The sequence below is a fragment of the Mytilus californianus genome, unplaced genomic scaffold (assembly GCF_021869535.1).
Source record: "Mytilus californianus isolate M0D057914Y unplaced genomic scaffold, xbMytCali1.0.p SCAF_1, whole genome shotgun sequence".
In the NCBI taxonomy this organism is placed as follows: Eukaryota; Metazoa; Mollusca; class Bivalvia; order Mytilida; family Mytilidae; genus Mytilus; species Mytilus californianus.
The window spans coordinates 96,908,902-96,930,712 of record NW_026262581.1 but is presented as its reverse complement, the minus strand read 5'-3'; the positions used below and the strand labels follow the sequence as shown (position 1 = coordinate 96,930,712).

The 21,811-nt window shown below is 34.3% G+C and overlaps 1 protein-coding gene across 1 annotated transcript in view; it reads left to right on the top strand.

The window, feature by feature from the left end:
• LOC127738417 (uncharacterized) overlaps nt 1–21,811 on the top strand; it is a 175,977-nt gene that overhangs the window by 129,295 nt on the left and 24,871 nt on the right. The window contains exons 90-104 of the mRNA XM_052249661.1: nt 729–2,298; nt 2,963–3,706; nt 4,701–4,842; nt 5,317–5,987; nt 6,735–6,841; nt 7,724–7,892; nt 8,555–8,725; nt 10,948–12,690; nt 13,200–13,376; nt 14,182–14,433; nt 15,831–15,965; nt 16,529–16,717; nt 17,395–17,508; nt 17,905–18,190; nt 21,520–21,646. Coding sequence (XP_052105621.1) covers nt 729–2,298; nt 2,963–3,706; nt 4,701–4,842; nt 5,317–5,987; nt 6,735–6,841; nt 7,724–7,892; nt 8,555–8,725; nt 10,948–12,690; nt 13,200–13,376; nt 14,182–14,433; nt 15,831–15,965; nt 16,529–16,717; nt 17,395–17,508; nt 17,905–18,190; nt 21,520–21,646 — 6,597 coding nt within the window. The remainder of the gene's footprint in view (nt 1–728; nt 2,299–2,962; nt 3,707–4,700; nt 4,843–5,316; nt 5,988–6,734; nt 6,842–7,723; nt 7,893–8,554; nt 8,726–10,947; nt 12,691–13,199; nt 13,377–14,181; nt 14,434–15,830; nt 15,966–16,528; nt 16,718–17,394; nt 17,509–17,904; nt 18,191–21,519; nt 21,647–21,811) is intronic.

Genomic DNA, 21,811 nt, shown 5'->3' with positions numbered 1-21,811 from the left:
TTAATGTATTCTTAATTAATATACCCAGAATAGCTGGAAGGGTGGTATACTGCAATGCCTCTGTCCGTCCATCCATTTGTTTCTCTGTTTATATCTGTCATTTAATAGGACTCAGCTTCTGTATTAAGAAAAGATTTGATATTTAATGGGAACTTTATTATGATGAACTGTACTACGTACATGTACTGTGTAATGCCGGGCAGTCAATTCCGGTTTGGCAATAATTTGAGTTCTACCATATTAAGAATTTTCAAATCTGCCTTTCAGTCACTTCATGTTCGGAGATACTTTTAGTTTTTATTATGCCCACTGAACATCCATTTTTTTTTCAATGTTTGATTTTAAGTTTTTAAGTTTTTGTTTAAATTCCTTTTATGTTTTTTTTTTGTCTTATTTGCAGTTTCTTGTTAAACTACTGGCTGCTTTATCATGATCTCACTGAGTTTCGTTTAGAGTATAATGTGCATTTTACATGTTTGTAGACTTTAATTGCTTTGAATCTTAATTATTTGAATGAAATTTCTGTAATGAAACTTAATTCCTGAAAATTAAATTTTATGCATTATTGGTTGTTGTCTGCTAAAGTTCCTTAATGTACTGTGAAAAATTGCTAATTTGTAGGTATTACATGTACAATTAAAATAAATTTTGTGTCAGTGACAGCAGGGGATGGCCACATACATGTAGTAATTACTTTTTAATATTTAACAATTCTAATATTTTTGCAGACACCTTTGTATGTTGGTCACGTACACAGTGGAACAGGATTACTACAAGTTGAAGCTGGTATTTCTGTAAAGATTTCTACTTCCAAACTAAAGGATACTATTGGAGCTAACTTATATGGTATGAAAGATTCCAAAATCATGTATGCATCCACAATCTTCATAGAACAAACAATGACCATCTATGGAACCATGACTGGGTTAGATCACTTATACACAAGAGGAACAAGCAGGTTAACTAGTGTTGGCAATTTGATGGCCAATTCTGGTGAAGAAATAACAGGAGCATATCAGTTAACATCAGCTACAGTGCTTGCTGGAGGTAAAATGGCATTAAATGATACGGACTATACAACAGACAATGGCGTATACCTAGTGGCTGACTTTATCCACGTTGAACATACTGGTTTGTTTGAAATTTATCCATCTGGTACTGTATTTGGTGGTGTGTTTGACGTTGAGAAGTCCAGCACTGTCCTAGGACTGAGGCTTGGGTACCCACCAGCCTCTGGACCAGGAGCTGGAAGCTCTTGTAGTGGAGCTGGTGGAGCTGCCCATGGGGGTAATGGAGGTCGTGGTTACAGTAACTGTCATTCATATTGTTATGGTAGTACATCTACATATGACGAAGTCTGTCTGCCAATCACTGCTGGAAGTGGAGGGGCACGTGGTAGCCACTATTTGGCTGAAGGAGGATGGGGAGGCTCAGCTATCAAGGTCATCACCAGAAATGCCATGTATTTGGAGGGAACAGTTGATATGGACGGTGCAAAGGGAGTGTCTGGTGGTGCTGGTGGCAGTGGTGGCTCTGTGTGGCTGGATAGTGAGATTATTGAGGGATGGGGTGAAGTGACAGCCAATGGAGGTGGTGGTTCCAATGCCTATTACAACTGTTACTACTATGGTGGTGGTGGTGGAGGAGGTAGAATTAGAACATATACTGGAAACTATACACACAAGGTCTTATACAACCAACGTTATGTCAGTGGTGGATCAGGTAACTATGGAAGTGGAGGCACTGGATCTCTTTGTGATTCATCTGGTGGTCTCTGCAGTAATCATGGATCATTCGTGTCAGGTGCTTGTAGCTGTGATTCAGGGTATGTTGGTATGGACTGCCAGTACAACTGCACTGCTGCTATAACTTGTTCAGGACAGGGAAAATGTGCTCAAGATGGAACTTGTATTTGTGAAGCAGGCTATGTTGGGCATCGATGTGATAGTAACTGCCATGATGATACAACTTGCTCTGGAAATGGAAAATGTACTGCTATTGGAACTTGCATCTGTGATCCTTGTTACCTTGGTGATGACTGTTCTGTCCTTTGTGGAGGTCAAGGACAATGTGTTGGGGACAAATGTGAATGTGATGAATGCCATCTTGGAGAGTTCTGTGAATCAGAATGTAATGATCATGGTAGCTGTGTTGATGGTATCTGTAGTTGTACTGATAACTGGCAGGAAGATAAATGTACCAGACCAGGGTGTCCTTCCATCAACACCCAGTCATGCTCTGGACATGGTATCTGTCTGGCAGGCATTGGTACATGTGTCTGTGATCCTGGATGGTCAGGTTAGTTTGTTGAACTAAACTACCGTATGATTATTTTTTTTTTTCTGATATTAAACTCGTAAAAAATATGATAACCTTTTCTTCCATTGGATTTTTGAATGAAAAGGTAGACTTTGTTGGTCATACTCTAGATCTGTACAATGGAGATATTATGTTCTTTTGTAAGCAAGTAAACAAAAAAGAAACTTCACTATCTACATTTTTGTACACAGTTATACTTAAACAAATAGTAAAATTTGCTATTGTATGTGTATTATGGTATACATGTGTACCGATGTACATTGTACTGTCCTTCATGTCATGCTCAGTAATTCAAGAAAGTTTAGTCATATTTCTTTCAAACTTTTTTGAATATGAAATAAGAAGATGTGGTATAATTGCCAATGACTTGACCCTTTACAAACAAGTAATACTCCAACTGAACTATGCTTTTGAGTGGTTTCTTAAACAAATGATTGAGATTGGGTGTCTGAGGATTCCTTAAGTTGTGAAAACTTTCATTTTTTCGTGGTTCTAGACTTATGTGCTAAGAATGGTACAAAAATTGGACTTTTGGTAATAGGTTATTTGTAATAAATGTTTATCACACAGCTGTTTTTCAAACATGCTTATTGAACTTAATCATTACTTTTTTTAGTAAGTAATGTAACCTCATGAATTTTAGGCCCTGATTGTGGATCTCCCGATTGTCCTGGTGATCCTAACTGTAATAGTCATGGATACTGTAATACAACCTTTGACCCACCTCAATGTTCGAACTGTGATGATGAATGGGCAGGATCAGCCTGTGGGGATCCATGTGTATATGGCTTACCTGATGATCAAAATATTTGTATCTGTGAAAAGATATGTTACCATGGTACTGGTTGTGACATAGAATGTTCAGGGAATGGTGTGTGTGCTAATGATGGAAGCTGTTACTGTGATCCATTGGTTGGCTGGAGTGGAAAATATTGTGAAGTACCAGGATGTCCCAGACATCCTTCTACTGATGTTGAGTGTAGCGGACATGGTGACTGTAACAGTGAAGATCGTGAATGTAAATGTTTTAGAGGATGGATTGGTGCTGCTTGTCATATTGCTGACTGTCCTGGAACACCAGACTGCAATGACCGTGGTATTTGTGATGAATGGAATTTTGATCCTCCAGAATGTCAGAATTGTACCGGAGACTGGATGGGACCAGCTTGTAATGATCCTTGTGTTAATGGTACAGAGACACCTATCAACTCTGGAAACTGTCAATGTGATCCTGGTTTTGCTGGAGTCGGATGTGACTCAGAATGTTCTGAGAATGGTAAAATTGTAAATGGAGAGTGTGAATGTGATTATGTCACCGGATGGAAAGGAGATTTATGTGACATTCCTGGATGTCCTGGATTATTTAAATTGGACTGCTCAGATAGAGGTAAGATACATTGAGATTTATTGATGTCTCTAATTACTGATTGATTGAGGTTTGCTTAATATGTAGCAAATATGTCATACATATTCAGAACAAATACAAATACACAATAAATTTAATATGTACAGACCTGCCAACTTTCAGGATTTAGGCCCCAGTACCTATGCTTCTTTGTCCATATATTTAAACTGGTATTCCTGCTGAGCTATAGCTACATGTACTATCTTTTATACACAATAATATAAGTACACATGTACAAGAATCTTTGAAATGTAAAGAAGAAAAGGGCTTATTAGCTCATCAAAGGTGTACCGTAAGAAAATAAACAGATATGACACCAAAACAGTGCACACAAAAACACCTCGACAAATTGTAAACTTTGAAAATAATGTCACACACTAAAACCCCCATGGGAATTTCCAAAAGTTGGCAGGTATGTATGCAGTCTATTCATAGTGTGTCAACCAGATTGAGGGGTTAGAAACTTAGACTGTGACTAGAAAATGAGGGTACATTTGAAAAAGGCAAAATTTTCCCTTGCTACAGGTAACCTTTGGACTCGTAAAGAGTTGTTGCAAGGGTTCTTTAACACAAAGTGCATGATATTATCAGATCTAAATTCTTCATTTCACCTAGAAGTGGCTGCATTTTTATACATTCTGCACAGCCAAATAGACACCCATGTCAGAAAATTGCAATTGATAAATGAAGTTATTCTTCAAAGGAATTCAATATAATGATTTATGAATTTTGTATTAAGAAGAATATATTTTCATATCTGAAAAAAAACCAATATTTTACTTGTCATCTTTATTGATTATATTCCTGACTTATTTTAATTTCTTTCAAGTTTTTACTATGAAGGTACACTCTCAAATAGATAAAGTCAATTTACTTTATCCAAATATGCTGCTGGGAAGAAAAAGTTTTTTTTTTGGAATACAAGACATAAATTGGCTTTGATTTCTATCATTATAAGCAAGTGATTTACTTTAAGGTGGATGTGAAAGTGCCACACATACATGTACATGTAGACCAGGATGGACTGGTATTGGATGTGAGTATGCTGACTGTGCTGGTACCCCTGACTGTAATGACCATGGTTTATGTGATGATAGTGAAGATCCACCTGATTGCAAGTATGTATTGTTGTTTATGTTAAAAAATAAGATGAAAAATCATTAGTCAAATAGGAAAAAATGATACAATGGACAAAAGGAAAAAGGCAAAACAGAAATCAATACACTAAAAAAGCTTGAGCAAAGGGAACCACACTCAGGTGGATTAACTTAGGGTTAGCTGTTCCTATTCAAAAAATTAAGGTTGGAAATTGAAATGATTACCAGTAACTCAGAATTCTATATAGTGAAAGTGAAAAAATGAATTCTTTAATCATGAATGATGTATAATGAAGTGTAATACTGCAGGAAATCTGTTAGGATATTTGTTCAGATTTACACATACAGCTGACATGTTTTTACAAAAATTTTTAATTTGTAGACTGGTTATTTAATTAGATTCCATAATTACAATTAAAAGATGAATTTAAAAAAGGGAGAAAAAATTGTATATACGGTACATTCATTTTAATAAAAGTGTGTATTTCATTTCAGATGTGATGAGAAATGGTTTGGTCATTCTTGTGAGGAACCATGTGTCAATGGATTTGTCTCCCCTCAGTATAGTGACAACTGTACCTGTAATACTGGATGGGCAGGTGTCAACTGTGACTCCGAGTGTTCTGATCATGGCACTATAGTTAACAATAAATGTGAATGTGATGTTGGTTGGCGAGGTGACCTCTGTGATGTCCCAGGATGTCCTGGGATTGGTAAAGACTGTACAGGGCGTGGCATCTGTAATACAATATCACATGTATGTTCTTGTTTCCCCGGCTGGGGAGGTGATGGATGTGAGTATGCTGACTGTCCAGGAAATCCTGATTGTAACGAAAGAGGAACGTGTAACTCTACACATGACCCTCCTATCTGTCTGGATTGTATATCTGGTTGGATGGGAGCTGCCTGTGCAGACCCATGTGTACAAGGAACACAGGTACCTGCCAACAGTGGATTCTGTAGTTGTGAGCCTTGCTATGCTGGATTAGGGTGCAACAGTGAATGTAATGATAATGGAAAATGTAACGGTACAACTAATTCCTGTGATTGTGATGTGGGATGGCGTGGTACCAAATGTGAAGTTCCTGGATGTCCTGGTGAGACTGAAGATTGTACACTGCATGGAAAATGTAACACAGCAAATCATCTGTGTACCTGTGTACCTGGTAAATACTATTGAAATATTGTATTATTATTGGAATAAGGAAGGAAAAATGAATTGCTATCATAACTATGATTACAAAACAATGATAAAATTTCTTAAAGTTTCAAAAGAACAAATAGGAATTCTTTATGGTATACATAAAAAAAATATGATATAGATCTGATCAATGTATCAAAAATGTTGGTATCTTGGTATATAAAATGTTGACTTATAAAAACATGTACATGTACTAATACAATAGCATTCAATAAAGGAGAACATTCACAAAGGATTAAAATTGGCCCTAAAATTTTGATATTTTTTACAATCTTGCTAAATACTTCAAATTTTACATAGAAATACTGTAAATTCAGAAATTATTGCATGCATTTATTATTGCGATTTTGTCATTTTAGACTAAAACGCGATTTTAATTTTTGCGATTTTGAGAATAATCCAGATTAATTCATATAAAAAATTTCAAAATGCGAGTTTAAATTATTGCGATTATAACCCTGTCGCTTTTTTTGCAATAATAAAACATCGCAATAATTTCTGAATTTTCAGTAGTTGTATTAATACTATGAATACAAGATAACTTCTTTTTGGCATATCACATTAAAAATTACGATGTTACGAACCCTTAAATATGCATGATTAATTTTATAAAGTCAATTTTGGTCTAATTTATCAAACAGTTTTTCACATAGAAAGATTTGGCCGCAACCCCTGATCTAGAGATCTAACTTATCTATTTTGTATGCTACAGGTTGGACTGGAGATGCCTGTGACATTCCTGACTGTCCTGGTGGCTGTGAAGGCAATGGTTTCTGTAATGGCACAGATAGGGTTCTACCTGAATGTGCATGCCTTGAGGTAAAGTCCAATATTGTGTATTCCAGGAATTTGTAAAATTTTATGCTCCCTAAAATATTTTTTAGAATATCATTGTCTTTTTATCTTTCCATTCTGTTCAAAAATAGTTTCCAGATGATATCTTTTGTTCACTTCACATGTATCTCTTTGCCTTGGTATAATTTTGGTTAATTAATATAAAAAGGTATATTATAATTGCATGAATCAGTGTACAAAGATATGAAGGATTTTTTTATATTTTGTATTTAGTAAACTAAATATTATTAGTTACATAGTGTGCTAGTGACCTAATACGATATATATGGGGTCAGTAAATTCCATATGGGAATTTACTGACCCCATATATATCCTATTAGGTCACTGGAATTAACTGACCCCATATATATCGTATTAGGTCACTAGCACACTGTATAACGAATTTATCTTACTGATTATCTTAACGTGGTATTTAGACTAGTGGCCTATCAAAGTGATTAAGTTTTCAATGCTTAGTATTAAGAACCTACTTCCATTGGTCTATACAAAAACAAATGCCAACAATAGCAACTTGTTAGCTTTAAATGTGTTTTATGAATTTATTTCAATCGTTCATCATCAATTTTTTTTTTTAATTCATAAAATTCTAATATTAAGACTTTTTTTAAATCCAGAAAAGCAGAATAATATTAATTCCAAAAGTTTTTATCTATTTTTTTACATTTGCCAGTAACATCTCTTTAGTAGATGTATTATATATATATACTCTATTTAATAGTGGAAATAATTTACAGTGAACTTTGGTGGATAGTTGTCTCATTGGCAATCATACCACATCTCCTTATTTTTATATTGAATTACCAAAATTAGATATGAAACACTAAGATGAATGTTTTTATTTTGTAGGGCTGGTACACAGAAGACTGTAGTAAACCCTGTGAGAATGGCTGGGTGAATGCTGACAACAGCTTTTGTAACTGTTTTGATTGTTATACTGGAGCAGGTTGTGAACTGGAATGTTCTGGAAATGGAATATGTGTTAATGCAACATGTGACTGTTTTACAACGGAACCAGGTAAACAATCATTTTCATTTATTTTATCCCATTTTAATTTGATTGATTTGTAGGAGTTAGCCATATGCCTAAATTCGTTCAAAAACTGGCAATCACTCAGACGTTTCTATAGAATATTTCTTAAATATGGTGAGAAGTTCAATGACAGTACATTTAGTCCTTATCTGTGTGATGCATTTGAAACTTGAAAACTAGATATATTTGTGACAGTGCAAACAACCTTATGTATGCCTTCTTTTCTTAGCTACTTTAATAAATTTAATTGATATTATCAGCTGATTAAAAACTTAATGCAAATAAATTGACAAGCTTTGGTTGGACATTAAAAATGGAATATATCGACAAATCTTATCAAGGAATAAATGTCCAGCAAAGTAGGTTCTGTTCTTCAGCTAATTTATGAAAAAGTTGACATGCTCCAAGGAAATGTATGCCAGGATGGACAAGGACAGCTGTGCTCTGTTCTTCATTTGACATTTGAAAATATAATATTTTTATGAAATATGACAAAAATATTTTTTGGTTAACTTGAATTAATTGGTTTGTTTAGAATGAATCATATAACCAACTTGTTTAAAAAGACTATTTGTATGTCTTTTAGAAATATTTTAGATTCAGAAGATTGTTACCTTAACATATAGGCATTACTATTTATTTTATAGGAAACAGCTGGGTGGGTGAGCTATGTGAGGAAACTGGATGTCCTGGGGAGGATGGAGCATGTAACCAACAGGGAAGTTGTAACAGTGCCCTGGGTGTTTGTACATGTTACCCAGGATGGAGAGGGGATGACTGTGCCACACCCACCTGTCCTGGAACACCTGAATGTAGTGGTTAGTGTAACATTGTCTGTATGCTTGTTGATAAGAATTGTATCAAAATCCACCATCGAGAAAATTACACAAATAGTGTATTAGGATTTATTTGGATTTCTAGAATTTCCATTGAAAAGTTCTGTTTTTTAATGACATAAAGAGTTCAATTCCATCTAAACCTTTGGGTTCACCATATTTATAAAGTGTGTGTCATGTTCTATTTTCTTTTGATCAGTAACCTCATAGACATAAGACATAAGACATAAGACATAAAGCTTTATTTAGAGTCGGTATGTGCAAATACAAGTATAAACATAAGCTCTGAAGAGCTTTTAAAACCGACAGAGCAACAAATAAAACAAAACATACATATCAAGTCATGCACACATAAGTTAAACATGTAAAGCAAGAGTTCATATCAGTATATAAACACGCAGCACAAAAGTTCTTAAAAGCATCTTACAAGTTAAACACACACTGAAACATGCACTTGTGAGATAAAAGCACAAAAGCAAAAATAAAATGGTTTGCACATTAAAAGCACATATAGATTAGTTAGTTACTAAAATTAGCAAAAAGCAGCAGAAGCACTATAAGTAAAGATAATAAAATAAAATTGCCATGCTGAAAATAAAGCATTAAACCAAAAACAATGAACAGAAGTTAACTGGTTTTGCAGGCAAAACATTGGCATGAGCTGCCACACCAAGAATTTATCATGTTCTTGAATTGATTTAAAGATGATTGCTTACGTAGCACATCTGGCAGCTCATTCCAAAGCTTAGCACCTTCATACCTTAAAGATTGTAGGCCGTATGCAGTTGTTCTTACATGTGGTAGATATGGCATATATTTCAGCTTGTAAATAGTTGCACAATGAAATAATTTGTATACACAATTGTCAATGTAAAAGGGAGATATCTCATGCAAAGGAACTATCTGAGATTTTTCATTGATGTTTTCAAAGAAAAACATTAACAAGGATAGTGTAAAAAAAGTTCTGAAATATAATGATCTGCACTCACAATGTTAGAAAAAAACTAAGTAAAGTCAATAATATAAACTTTTTATGCCCCTGCCGTAGCGAAGGGGGCATTATTTAAAGTTTTACCCTTGTCTGTAAGTCCCAAAATTGTTTTCCGTTCTCTAACTTGAGTTTGCCTCAACCAAATGTTATGAAACTTATACACAATGCTAATTACAACAAAACACAGATCAAGTTTGAATGTTGGTGGTGTCACTTTAACCGTTCTAGAGTTATGCCTCTTTATAAATGGAAAAATTGCAAAATTTTTAGTTTCCATTCTCTAACTTAAGATTGCCTCAACCAAATGTTATGAAACTTATACACAATGCTTATTACCACCAAATACAGATCAAGTTTGAATTTTGGTAGCATCACTCTAATCGTTCTAGAGTTATTCCCCTTTATAAATGGAAAAATTACAAAATTTTTAGTTTCTGTTCTCTAACTTAAGTTTGCCTCAACCAAATGTTATGAAACTTATACATAATGCTTATTACCACAAAATAAAGATCAAGTTTGAATTTTGGTGGGGTCACTTTAACCATTCTCGAGTTGTGCCCCTTTATAAATGGAAAAAAATGCTTAATTTTTAGTTTCCATTCTCTAACTTAAGTTTGCCTCAACCAAATATTATGAAACTTATACACAATGCTTATTACCACAAAATACAGATCAAGATTGAATTTTGGTAGTGTCACTTTAACCGTTCTAGAGTTAAGCTTCTTCATAAATGGAAAAATTGCAAATTTTTTAGTTCCATTCTCTAACTTAAGTTTGCCTCAACTAAATTTTTAGTTTCCGTTCTCTAACTTAAGTTTGCCTCAACCAAATTTTATGAAAGATATACACAGTGCTTATTACCACAAAATAAAGATCAAGTTTGAATTTTGGTGGGGTCACTTTAACCATTCTCGAGTTGTGCCCCTTTATAAATGGAAAAAAAATGCTAATTTTTTAGTTTCCGTTCTCTAACTTAATTTAATATTGTTCTCTAAATATTTTACACTTTGTTACAGTTAGCAATATTCATTTCAAAATAAGTCTATATCAAATTTTATTAGTGTTTCACAACAGTGCCAATATTACCTAAAGTTACCAATCAATTTGCCAGCAAAAAACTTTTGATATCCCAAACACAGCTGTATTTTGAACCAAAGTAATGTATGTTAATTTAAATAAGATTTTAAATTGCAAAAGATGAATCTATTTTTAGGACCAGGCCAAGGAAACTGTACTGCTGGTGGCGTTTGTAATTGTACAGCAGACTGGTTTGGAGACTATTGTGAAAAGGCCTGTTACAATGGGACTGGTAGTGGTGACAGCTGTGTGTGTGACAAGACCTGTGTCACTGGAGTACACTGTCACTTAGAATGCTCAAATCATGGGATATGTGACGATGCAGGCGAGTGTGAGTGTGATTACTATGGAAAATGGGATGGAGAAAAATGTGACCAACCTAGTTGTCCAGGCTGGCCAAACCCATGCCAAGGTCATGGTACATGTAACCAAGCTTCAGGAGAATGTGATTGTGACCCATTCTGGTTGGGAGTTGCCTGTGATACTCCTGATTGTGAAGGAAGTCCAGATTGTAATGGAGTTAATGCCACATGTATGGAACCACCAGAGGGCGGTGACCCAAGATGTTTTGATTGTGAGTACCCTTACATGGGAGATAGCTGTGAATACAAGTGTATATATGGAGTTGCAATACGATCCCTTGATGGTGTATGGACATGTTCCTGTGATCCTTGTTACTATGGTGTGGAATGTGATGCATTGTGTTCTGACCAAGGTACATGTGTCAATGGTACCTGTGACTGTGGATTTGATGGTTACCGTGGTGATTTCTGTCAAATAAAAGGTTGCCCCGGCTATGATGTAGACTGCTCTGGTAATGGTGCATGTATAAGTGGAGATTGCTTGTGTAACAGTGGATGGCAGGGAATTGGATGCCATCTTCACTATTGTCCACAAGACTGTAATGGTGCTGGAAGCTGTGATGTTGTTGAGGGAGAACCTGTATGTGTCTGTAATGATACTTACTTTGGTGCCGCTTGTCAATACAAATGTGAGCATGGTGTATACAATGGAGAATCATGTGACTGTGATCCATGTTACAATGACTTCTATTGCACAGAACTTTGCTCTGGCACTGGGAACTGTACCAATGATGTGTGTGACTGTGGATTTAATGGAGGAAGGGGAGACTTCTGTGAATTACCAGGTTGTCCAGGATGGGATGAAGATTGTAGTGGTAATGGTCAGTGTAATGCTGCTGATGGAAGTTGTTCATGTTACGAGGGATGGAAAGGTGATGGATGTGAACAATCAAACTGTCCTGATGACTGTAACTATCGAGGTGTATGTAACACTTCTCTAACTAGACCTAAATGTACAAGTTGTGAAGTAGGTTGGATGGGTGAGTCATGTAATGAAGCTTGTAACGGTATCCAGGAACCAATGAACAGTGGTATTTGTGTGTGTGCTAGTCCCTGTAACTCTGGTGATTCATGTAGCATTGTATGTAATAGTCATGGAACATGTGCCAATGATACTTGTGTTTGTGAGTATGCGTACTGGGGTGACACATGTGGAACTGCTTCATGTCCTGGAGTGGATGAGCCATGCAGTGGTCATGGCAACTGTAACCCTATTTCCAGACAATGTCGCTGCGATGCAGGCTGGTCTGCCGATACTTGTAATGTTGCTGACTGCCCCGGAGAACCAGACTGTAATGGTAATGGTACTTGTAACACTGATGGAGATCTGCCTACATGTATCTGTAACGATGGATGGACAGGAGTGTCGTGTGCCTCCCCATGTATCCATGGTACTCCACAGTCAGACTACTCCTGTCTGTGTGAACCATGCTATTCTGGAGTAGCTTGTGATGTCCTCTGTGGTAGCCATGGTGCCTGTGATAATGGAACCTGTGTTTGTGAAACAGCCTGGTGGGGTAAGTTGTCATTTTATTAAAATGATGAAAATATGCCAATCCTGAAAATGTAGTCCACTATTACTGAAAGTTAAACATATAAAAACTTGACCACCATTTTCATTTAATATAAAAATAAGAAAATGTGGTATGATTGCCAATGAGACAACTCTCCACAAGAGACCAAATGACATAGAAATTAACAACTACAGGTCACTGTATGGCCTTCAATAATGAGCAAAACCCATACCCATCATTTAAGACTTGATACCTAAGGCTGAACCAACATTTTAGAATATAGAAGACCTGTAATGCACTTTATACACATCATCGGAATATAAAAAATCACAAAAATTCACATTTAATATGACCTCACAGTTTAAAAGGGATTGTTCAATTACTGTTAAGTCAAATATTGTAAAACATGTTGTCAAATGTTAATACGAAAATTATCCAAATACTTGTACCTTGATGAATTATGATACCAAATTTTGTATTGAGCCAATAACTATACATCTGTTATTTAACAGGAGACGATTGTACTGACAGAGGTTGTCCAGGAGACACAGCTCAGCCAGAATTGGGTAGTTGTACATCTCGAGGTATCTGTACTCTGAGTGACCAGACGTGTGACTGTGATAACTGGTGGAAAGGGGACGGATGTGAAACAGCTGACTGCTATGGTGACCCTGACTGCAATGGACTTGGTAAGTATCCCCTTGGTTCTGTATAGCCATGTAAATGTTATTGACTGGACTTATGACTATTATAACTGGCTGGTGGAAAGGGGACAAGTTTGAGACAGCTGATTGGTGTGATGATCCCAACTGGAACAGGTATAATGGAACATGTCTGTACCCAGTAACTTTTGATAAAAAAAGGAAGCTTTTTAACTCCAATTATTATCTGTTGAAAGTTTTACTCCATACCATATGACACATATTTTTGTGATGACAAGGACTATCGCAGCCTATACACCATGTCATGGTAAAGGTCTGTTCGGACTAGTTTTTTTTTTTTTTGTATCGTCACCCTTTGAGATTGCCAACATGTTGTCGAAAAATCTTAGAAAACACATTCTTCCATTCCTTTTCCTCCAAATTTATATATATTTCTTCTCTCTAAATTGTTAGATTCAAGTAATTAAAACAAGTTTAACAATTTAGATTTGAATATATAACTGCCGCTACTTTTGGAAATATTTTACATATCTTACTTGATGCAGTCATAGAATCTCTTTCTATACACATATATATTGTATACAAAATTTTTCTTTTGAATTAATACCATAAAAAAACTTATTTTCGCAAGCAATTTATTTTTCGCTAGTAATTAAATAAACGCAAATAAAAATCATGTCTAATATTACACAATAAGAAATCATCAACATAGGTAGGAAATGTTAAAATAAATTGTAAAAAGCCGGCAAGAAAGGTCTAAAAACAAGTTGGTTTAAAGTATTATATAATATTATGTGTCTTTATTTTATTTTGTATTTTTTTCCATTATCAGGTACATGTGATGTTGAAAACTATTTCCCACCAAAATGTGTCAACTGTAACAACACGATGGGACCTGCATGTGAATATCCATGTGTACATGGAGTAGAGTCTCCAGCCTTTTCTACAACTTGTGTGTGTGACCTTTGTTACTCAGATTCAGGTTGTCAGACAGAATGCTCCAATGTCGGCCAGTGTATCAATGAGACATGTATTTGTGAAGAAGGTTACACTGGTGATCACTGTGAAATAACAGATTGTCCAGGTATGTATGCATGTGTGTGTGATCTCTGTTACTCAACCTTATATAAGAGATGAGATGTTTCACCTACCAGGTATATATACTTTCATTGTAAGGAATATTTGTTTGATCCTTGCTATGGTCATTAAGATAATAAGACTGAATGATCAAAAGCTGATCACTGTGTAAACTGCAACTGGGTATTTGTTAAGTAGGACCAAACTTTTAAATGCTAAATTATGGTTATATACATCCTTGAAGGAAATACTGTAGATTTGGTGAAATGACTCCATTGTTTTCATTGTATATCCCTAGTATACCACTGTATATCCCTAGTATACACCTGCTGTAGCTGGTCAGCAGCTTTAAGTTGATCTCTCACCCTCAAAATACATAAAAGGGATTTGTTAGTGATTTACAATACACAACTAATGTGTTGTACAGTAAACTGGTTTCTTGTCATGTGTTGTACCTACAGTAAACTGGATTCTTGTCATGTGTTGTACAGTAAAACTGGTTTCTTGTCATGTGCTGTACAGTAACCTGGTTTCTTGTCATGTGTTGTACAATAAATTGGTTTCTTGTCATGTGTTGTACAGTAAACTGGTTTTTTGCCATGTGTTGTACCTACAGTAAACTGGATTCTTGTCATGTGTTGTACAGTAAAACTGGTTTCTTGTCATGTGCTGTACAGTAACCTGGTTTCTTGTCATGTGTTGTACAATAAATTGGTTTCTTGTCATGTGCTGTACAGTAAACTGGTTTCTTGTCATGTGTTGTACAGTAAACTGGTTTCTTGTCATGTGTTGAACAGTAAACTGGTTTCTTGTCATGTGTTGTACAGTAAATTGGTTTCTTGTCATGTGCTGAACAGTAAACTGGTTTCTTGTCATGTGTTGTACAGTAAACTGGTTTCTTGTCATGTATTACTCTCATTTGCGGCATTCCTTATTGAATGAATGTTACTGGTAATAACTGTCAATACAGTGAATGAATGAATGAATGGTTTATTATAGTGTAACCTGTATATATACAAGAAATACATATTAGTACAATATTACATTACAGCCAGCCAAATAGGCTTACGATGCACTGCTAAATTGTAACGCAATATATTTGAAAAATACAAAACAATATTTTACATAGGCTTTTGATTTTTAACATAAAAGTTTGATATGAAATAGGATGTCTTTACCTATAATCGATTACAGTCATGATAATTCCTGGCAGAGTTTATAAGTTCATTAGTATGATTTAAGAATACATGTAAAAAATTAGGATGCTAAGTACCATTTATTTAATATGGAGGTAGGCAGTCATATGAAATTTAGGTTGAACCAGATTGCATTACCCATGGTTTATTTTCCAGGAAACGCAATGCCTTATGGTATGGATATAATGTAATACCTCTAATATTTCAGGTGAACCAGATTGTAATACCTATGGTCTGTGTATAAGAAAAGACAATGCCTCAGTTTGTGTTTGTAATGGAGGATTTGAGGGAGAGGACTGCTCTGATTTCATTTGTCCTGGCTCACCCAAATGTAGTGGAAATGGTAAGAATATTTGATAAAAGATAACAAACATCTTAAGATCACATCAGTGACTATGATTTCATTACACTTTTATAATCCTTTCGCATTTAAAAGATTATGAAACAAGTGTAAACCTTGTTTGAAGATCCTTTTGAATGGCAAATGATGTTTCTGTTACCATGGTGTCATGGGTTAACTATGTGATAACTGCATGTGACAAATATATAAATACATGTCTTTTTATATATCTGCCCTGTTATTATCCCGCGGTATTGACATTTGCCAGAGGGCAAATTTCAATCGAGAATAATAGCTGGGCAGATATGGAAAAAGGCTTGTATGAATGTATTTATTACTTATTTGAGTTGCTTGTGAAATAACTTTTTAAACATGAGAAAAACAACAAGACAGTTCTGTTAAGATTCATTCAACAATATTGTTGGAGGATTTCTGTAAATGTAAATTGCTACACAATTTTTCTGCTGTCTAAATAACTTTTTTAGCAAGTTTCTTGATATGAAATATGCAAAATTGCCAATATTTTTATCAAATATGTGATAAGAAATTTTATTTAAATTTTACAGGAGACTGTTTGTTATTGGAAGGAAATATAGCTCCTGTGTGTGTCTGTGAGCATGGTTTCACTGGTTTATCTTGTGATACTTGTGTTACTCATTTTACTGGATCCAGTTGTGAACAATGTGAAGAAGGATACATTGGCTACAATACAACATGTAGTGTTCTATGTCTTCATGGTTATGCCACAGAACTAGGTAAGAACAATTAGATCCCCATGCCTAGACCATATTTCTGAACTGCCATGACAAGACCTTTTAGGAGCACAATATCATTAATTGTTAAATAATTTAATTTTGGATGTAACATGTCTTCTGATTGGCTGAAAGTGTTTTGTCTATCAGCTCATAGACATAATTTTGTGATGTGACCGTGACGTCACCAACATTTTTTACAAAATTTACTCCTTAAAAAAGGAATTTAGAATTAAATTATAAGGAATGACTGTAATATTTTTTCTGTCGATTCGAAATAACCTAAAAAATGTGGTGCACACTTTTAAATAACCCGCTACACGGGTTATTCAATGTGCACCACATTTTTGATGTTATTTCTTCATAGACAGAAAAAATATAACAGTCATTCCTTAAATAGATTGAACGGTTAAAATTCCCACCAATAACCATATATTATTATATACTTATTTGACATGACAATACCTTTTTCGGTACTAGAATATGTTTGTAAAAGCCTTTTTTCACTGAAGTGGCATCTAGAAATGAAAGGAAACATAAGCTTTAGTCCACTTTTAAAACAGTTCCACCTAGTTAAAATTTTAATATTGATTTTTGGGTCACATAATTCTAAATCAATAAGATATTGGTGTTTATTATGTTGATTTGATGTATGATATACTTTTGTTTATTGACTACAGGTGGAGATGTCTGTGAATGTTATGATGACCATACCAATGGCCACTGGACAGGAGAAGCTTGTGATGCATGTGTTACTGGATGGGGCTTACCTTTTTGTACTGACTGTGACCCAGGTATGTGAAAGTGTCAAATGAGGTTATTAGACTTGATCTTATGATGCACATATTCAAGAATGGGGTTTACTTTTCTGTAGTGACTGTGACCCATGTATATATACATTGGCCATTAAAAAAAAGAATTTTCACCCAGGGCAGCTTGAAAACAGAAAGAACTAGTTAATTTCTGAACCTAAGCAAAGGGAAGGTACTATTATATAGGTACTATAAGGTATTATCACTGACGTAGACCAGGAATAAGGTATCAGCTAAATGGATGTATGGCACGAGAAAGAAATATCCTTTCTAATTTTTTCACAAAAAATGAACATAAACTGTTAGTTCTTATGAATGTAGCATGAATTTATTTGTTTTTGACATTTACTGAAAACAATATTTTACTATATTATTTAGATTTTGTTGGTCCTGGACATTGTACTATACCATGTACAGACAAGCAAGGAGATTATGCAGATATGTATGACGGATCAGGAGAAACGGAGGCTATAGAAGTTATATTTAGATGTTACACCAATGATGGTGATGGATCCTACACCGCTTGGTTTGGCTACAACAACGCCAATGGTCATAATGTGTATGTTACTGATTCAGATGAAAACTATGTATCAGGAAGCATGACATCCATTGTTCCACCTACACAGTTTAGACCAGGAATGACAGAATATGGCTTGTCTGTCAAGTAAGTTTATACTATTATAAAAAGTAATAAGACTTTTTTTGCTGATTGCCTCAAATTTTTTTTTAATCCAAAAAAGGGCCCAAATAAGCATTTTTCTAGTTTCCAGACAATAATAATAATAATAATAATAATAATAATAATAATAAATTCTTTATTTAAAGAGGGTAAACACAGTTAGTTACAATTACTAATCTTCCCTGAGGCCCTCATATACAATACATGTAAAAAATAATAATAAAAGTCAAAAAAGCAAACATACAACATATTAACACAATCGTATAATCATGATAGTTCAATATACATGTACCATAATTAGAACATATAAAACAGTTACAGATTGCATGTAGTGAATAGATATTATATACAAATCAAAATCATACATTCTAAAAAAAAGAGTAATAGTTGCAATCATTTCAAGACTGAATATTGGGACTGTCTCAAGTATTGTTTTATAATTTGTTTAAAAGAAAAAGTGTTTTGCACTTTACGCATTTCATATGGTAGTCCGTTCCATAAAACTGATCCAGAATAAGCAAAAGATTTTTTAAACAGTTCAGTTTTTGGCTTAGGAACTATCAAATTACCTTGAGTGACACCCCTTAAAGCATAAGGATTATTAACAGATATAAGTTGAAACTTTTGAAGTAGGTACTGTGGTGCTTCTTTCCGCATACATTTATGTAGCAGTAAATATTTGTGGTATTTGATTCTGTTTTCAACTGTCATCCATCCAAGTTCTTTAAATAAGGGGGCTGATGGGGATAAAGGGTCTGCATCAAGAATTAATCTTGCTGCTCTTTTTTGAAGTTTTAATATTCTTACCATCCCTTCATTTTTACATTCTCCCCAAACAATACAGCAGTAATCGATGAGCGGCAGAATATACCCATTATAGTATGCTTTCCTGGCATTAATATCTAAAAATTTCTTTAATTTAGAAAGAAGGTATATTCTTGATGAAATGCTAGCACAAATTTGATCAATTTGATTTGTCCAGCTAAGTGTGCTGTCAATTTTAACACCTAATAATTTTTCACATGATGAATTTTGTAGTGTTTCTGAATTTATTAGTAAATTTGGTTGAAAAGATTGAGTTGATAACTTCTGACTTGTTCCAGTAACCAAACATTTTGTTTTTTTGGTATTGATGAACATATTATTAATTTTGCACCATTCTTCAACTCTGCATAAATCTTCTTGTACATCATCATGTAAATTTTCTATGTTTTTCCCGGATTTATGGAGAGTAGTATCATCAGCATACAAGTCTGTTTTACAATTTTTAATGCAAAGGGGAAGGTCATTTATAAATAAGACAAATAATAGAGGACCTAGTATAGATCCTTGGGGGACACCAAATTTCACATCTTTTTTATCAGAATTCACATTGCAAATGTTTACTTGCTGTGTTCTATTACTTAGGTATGACCTGAAAAAACCTACTGCAGACTCACTGAATCCGTAAATAGCAAGCTTTAAGCAAAGAATGTCATGATCTACAAGATCAAATGCTTTTTTGAAGTCCAACAGTATTGCTAAGTTTAAATTACCATCATTCATTTCTTGCAGCCATTTGTCAATGATATCAATAAGTGCAGTTTGACAAGAATGATGTGGCCTGAAACCTGATTGTGTTGGATGTAAAAGTTTGAATTTAGACAAGTACTTGTACATGTTATTTGAGACATGCCTTTCTAATACTTTTGATAGAGATGGAAGAACAGATATTGGTCTGTAATTTGTTGCTAAAACCTTGTCACCATCTTTGTAAACTGGTGTTACCTTAGCATTTTTCAATAATGAAGGATATATACCAGTATCTATCATTCTGTTGAATATATATGTGAGAGGAGTGGCAATATATGGGGCACTTATTTTAAGGATTTTGGGTCCAATATTATCAGTTCCTGATGATTTATTTACATCAAGTTTGGTTAACTCATCAAATAGCTCATTTATCTTTATTGGTGGTATGGTAAATTGTGGAACGGTGTATGAATCCCTCTGAAATTATACCACAAGTTTCCATACCACAAAGGGATGGTTAGGATTGACTTTGGGGTCAAGGCTCAAACTGTTTAGGAATTAGGGGCAAAAAAGGGGGGAAACAAACTGTTTAGGTATTAGGGGCAAAAAAGGGGGGAAAACAAAGGTTTCCTGGTTAATGGACAATTTAAAAACAGTGTAAGGGAGTTAATCCAAACACACTTAAAGTACAATGTTGTGTATGTTTGGATTACCTCCCTTACACTGCTTTTAAATTATGTATAAAGAAATTTTGTATTGTCTTGAGGTGATTAGCTGTCAATTTATTCTTAAAAGTTACTATTAAAGGAATATTAATTTTAGCAATGATTATGTGTGTCATTTTCTATTTTAAGACTTTTATGATGTATTTAAATTGGTAATTATGGTTGCAAACTCTATTGGAAATTTGAATTGAGATTATGACCATATCTTGATTGAGGGAAAGAATTTTTTTTTTGGAAAAAGGGGGGGGGGGGCAATTTTTTTTTTCATTTCAGATTTCAGAAATTAAAAAGAAAATTTCTTCAAATATTATTTTTTTTTGCAAAAAAAGGGGGGGGGGGGGGGGTAAAAAAAATTTTTTTTTTTTTTTTTTTGGGGGGGGGGGGGTCAATTCGCAACAGTATAGTGTATTGCACAAAAGCAAAAAATTGAATATATTTATTCAAATCGTATAACCAATTCATTCTAATTTGTTTGACTACAGTTATTCGGTGTCAGAAACCTATTATGTGTCAAATATTTAATTACAATCCAAATTCAGACCTGTATCAAGTGTGAATATTGTGTCCATTTTTGCCCAAACTGTTCAGGGTTGGACATCTGCGGTTGTATCCAGCTGCGCTCAGCGAATCATTTTATTTAAACTTGTTTTTGCTTGTTCATTAGTCTTCATTGGTAAATACACAATTAAAACATCTATTTTAATTATCATATAAAATTTAACTTTAAAGAAGGCATCAGCAAATTAGACAAAACAAAATAGCAGCATAATTTTATGAATTACTTTATAGGGATTACTTCTGGACTTGATTTTAAGTTTACTTTTATTTACTAGTTAAATCAAAATTAAAACATTGGATTGAAACAAATAAGACTATATTTGAGAAATCTTAATAAACTTCTATAAACATATGCATAAGATCACACATAGTCCATGAAATCAAAGTCGGGTGTGTTGCTTTGATTAACTAGACATCATCAGTCATTTATTGTATCAACTCAAACCTCATATCCATTTCCGTGACAAAACAGAGTTAGCAGTTCTATTCCATTAATAACAACATTTGTATTATTTGTAGGTTTGATGGTACATCAGATGTGTCATGGAATGTGTTGTCCTCTTTTGCAAACAAATGGTGGAGTACACATTTGTATACCACAGATATTGGAGACTCTTCAAAGATTTGTACATCAATTCCACATCTAGTAAGTTTTTTCGTGCAACAGCTCAAAGGTATATAGCAAGTATGGGCTATAGCAACCAATTGGCATTTTTGAAAAAAAATTTAAACACTTATAACCAGATTTGCAAATGAAATTACAGATAAAAAAATAAATATTCCTGCAAATCAATAAGAATGTAGCAGTTTT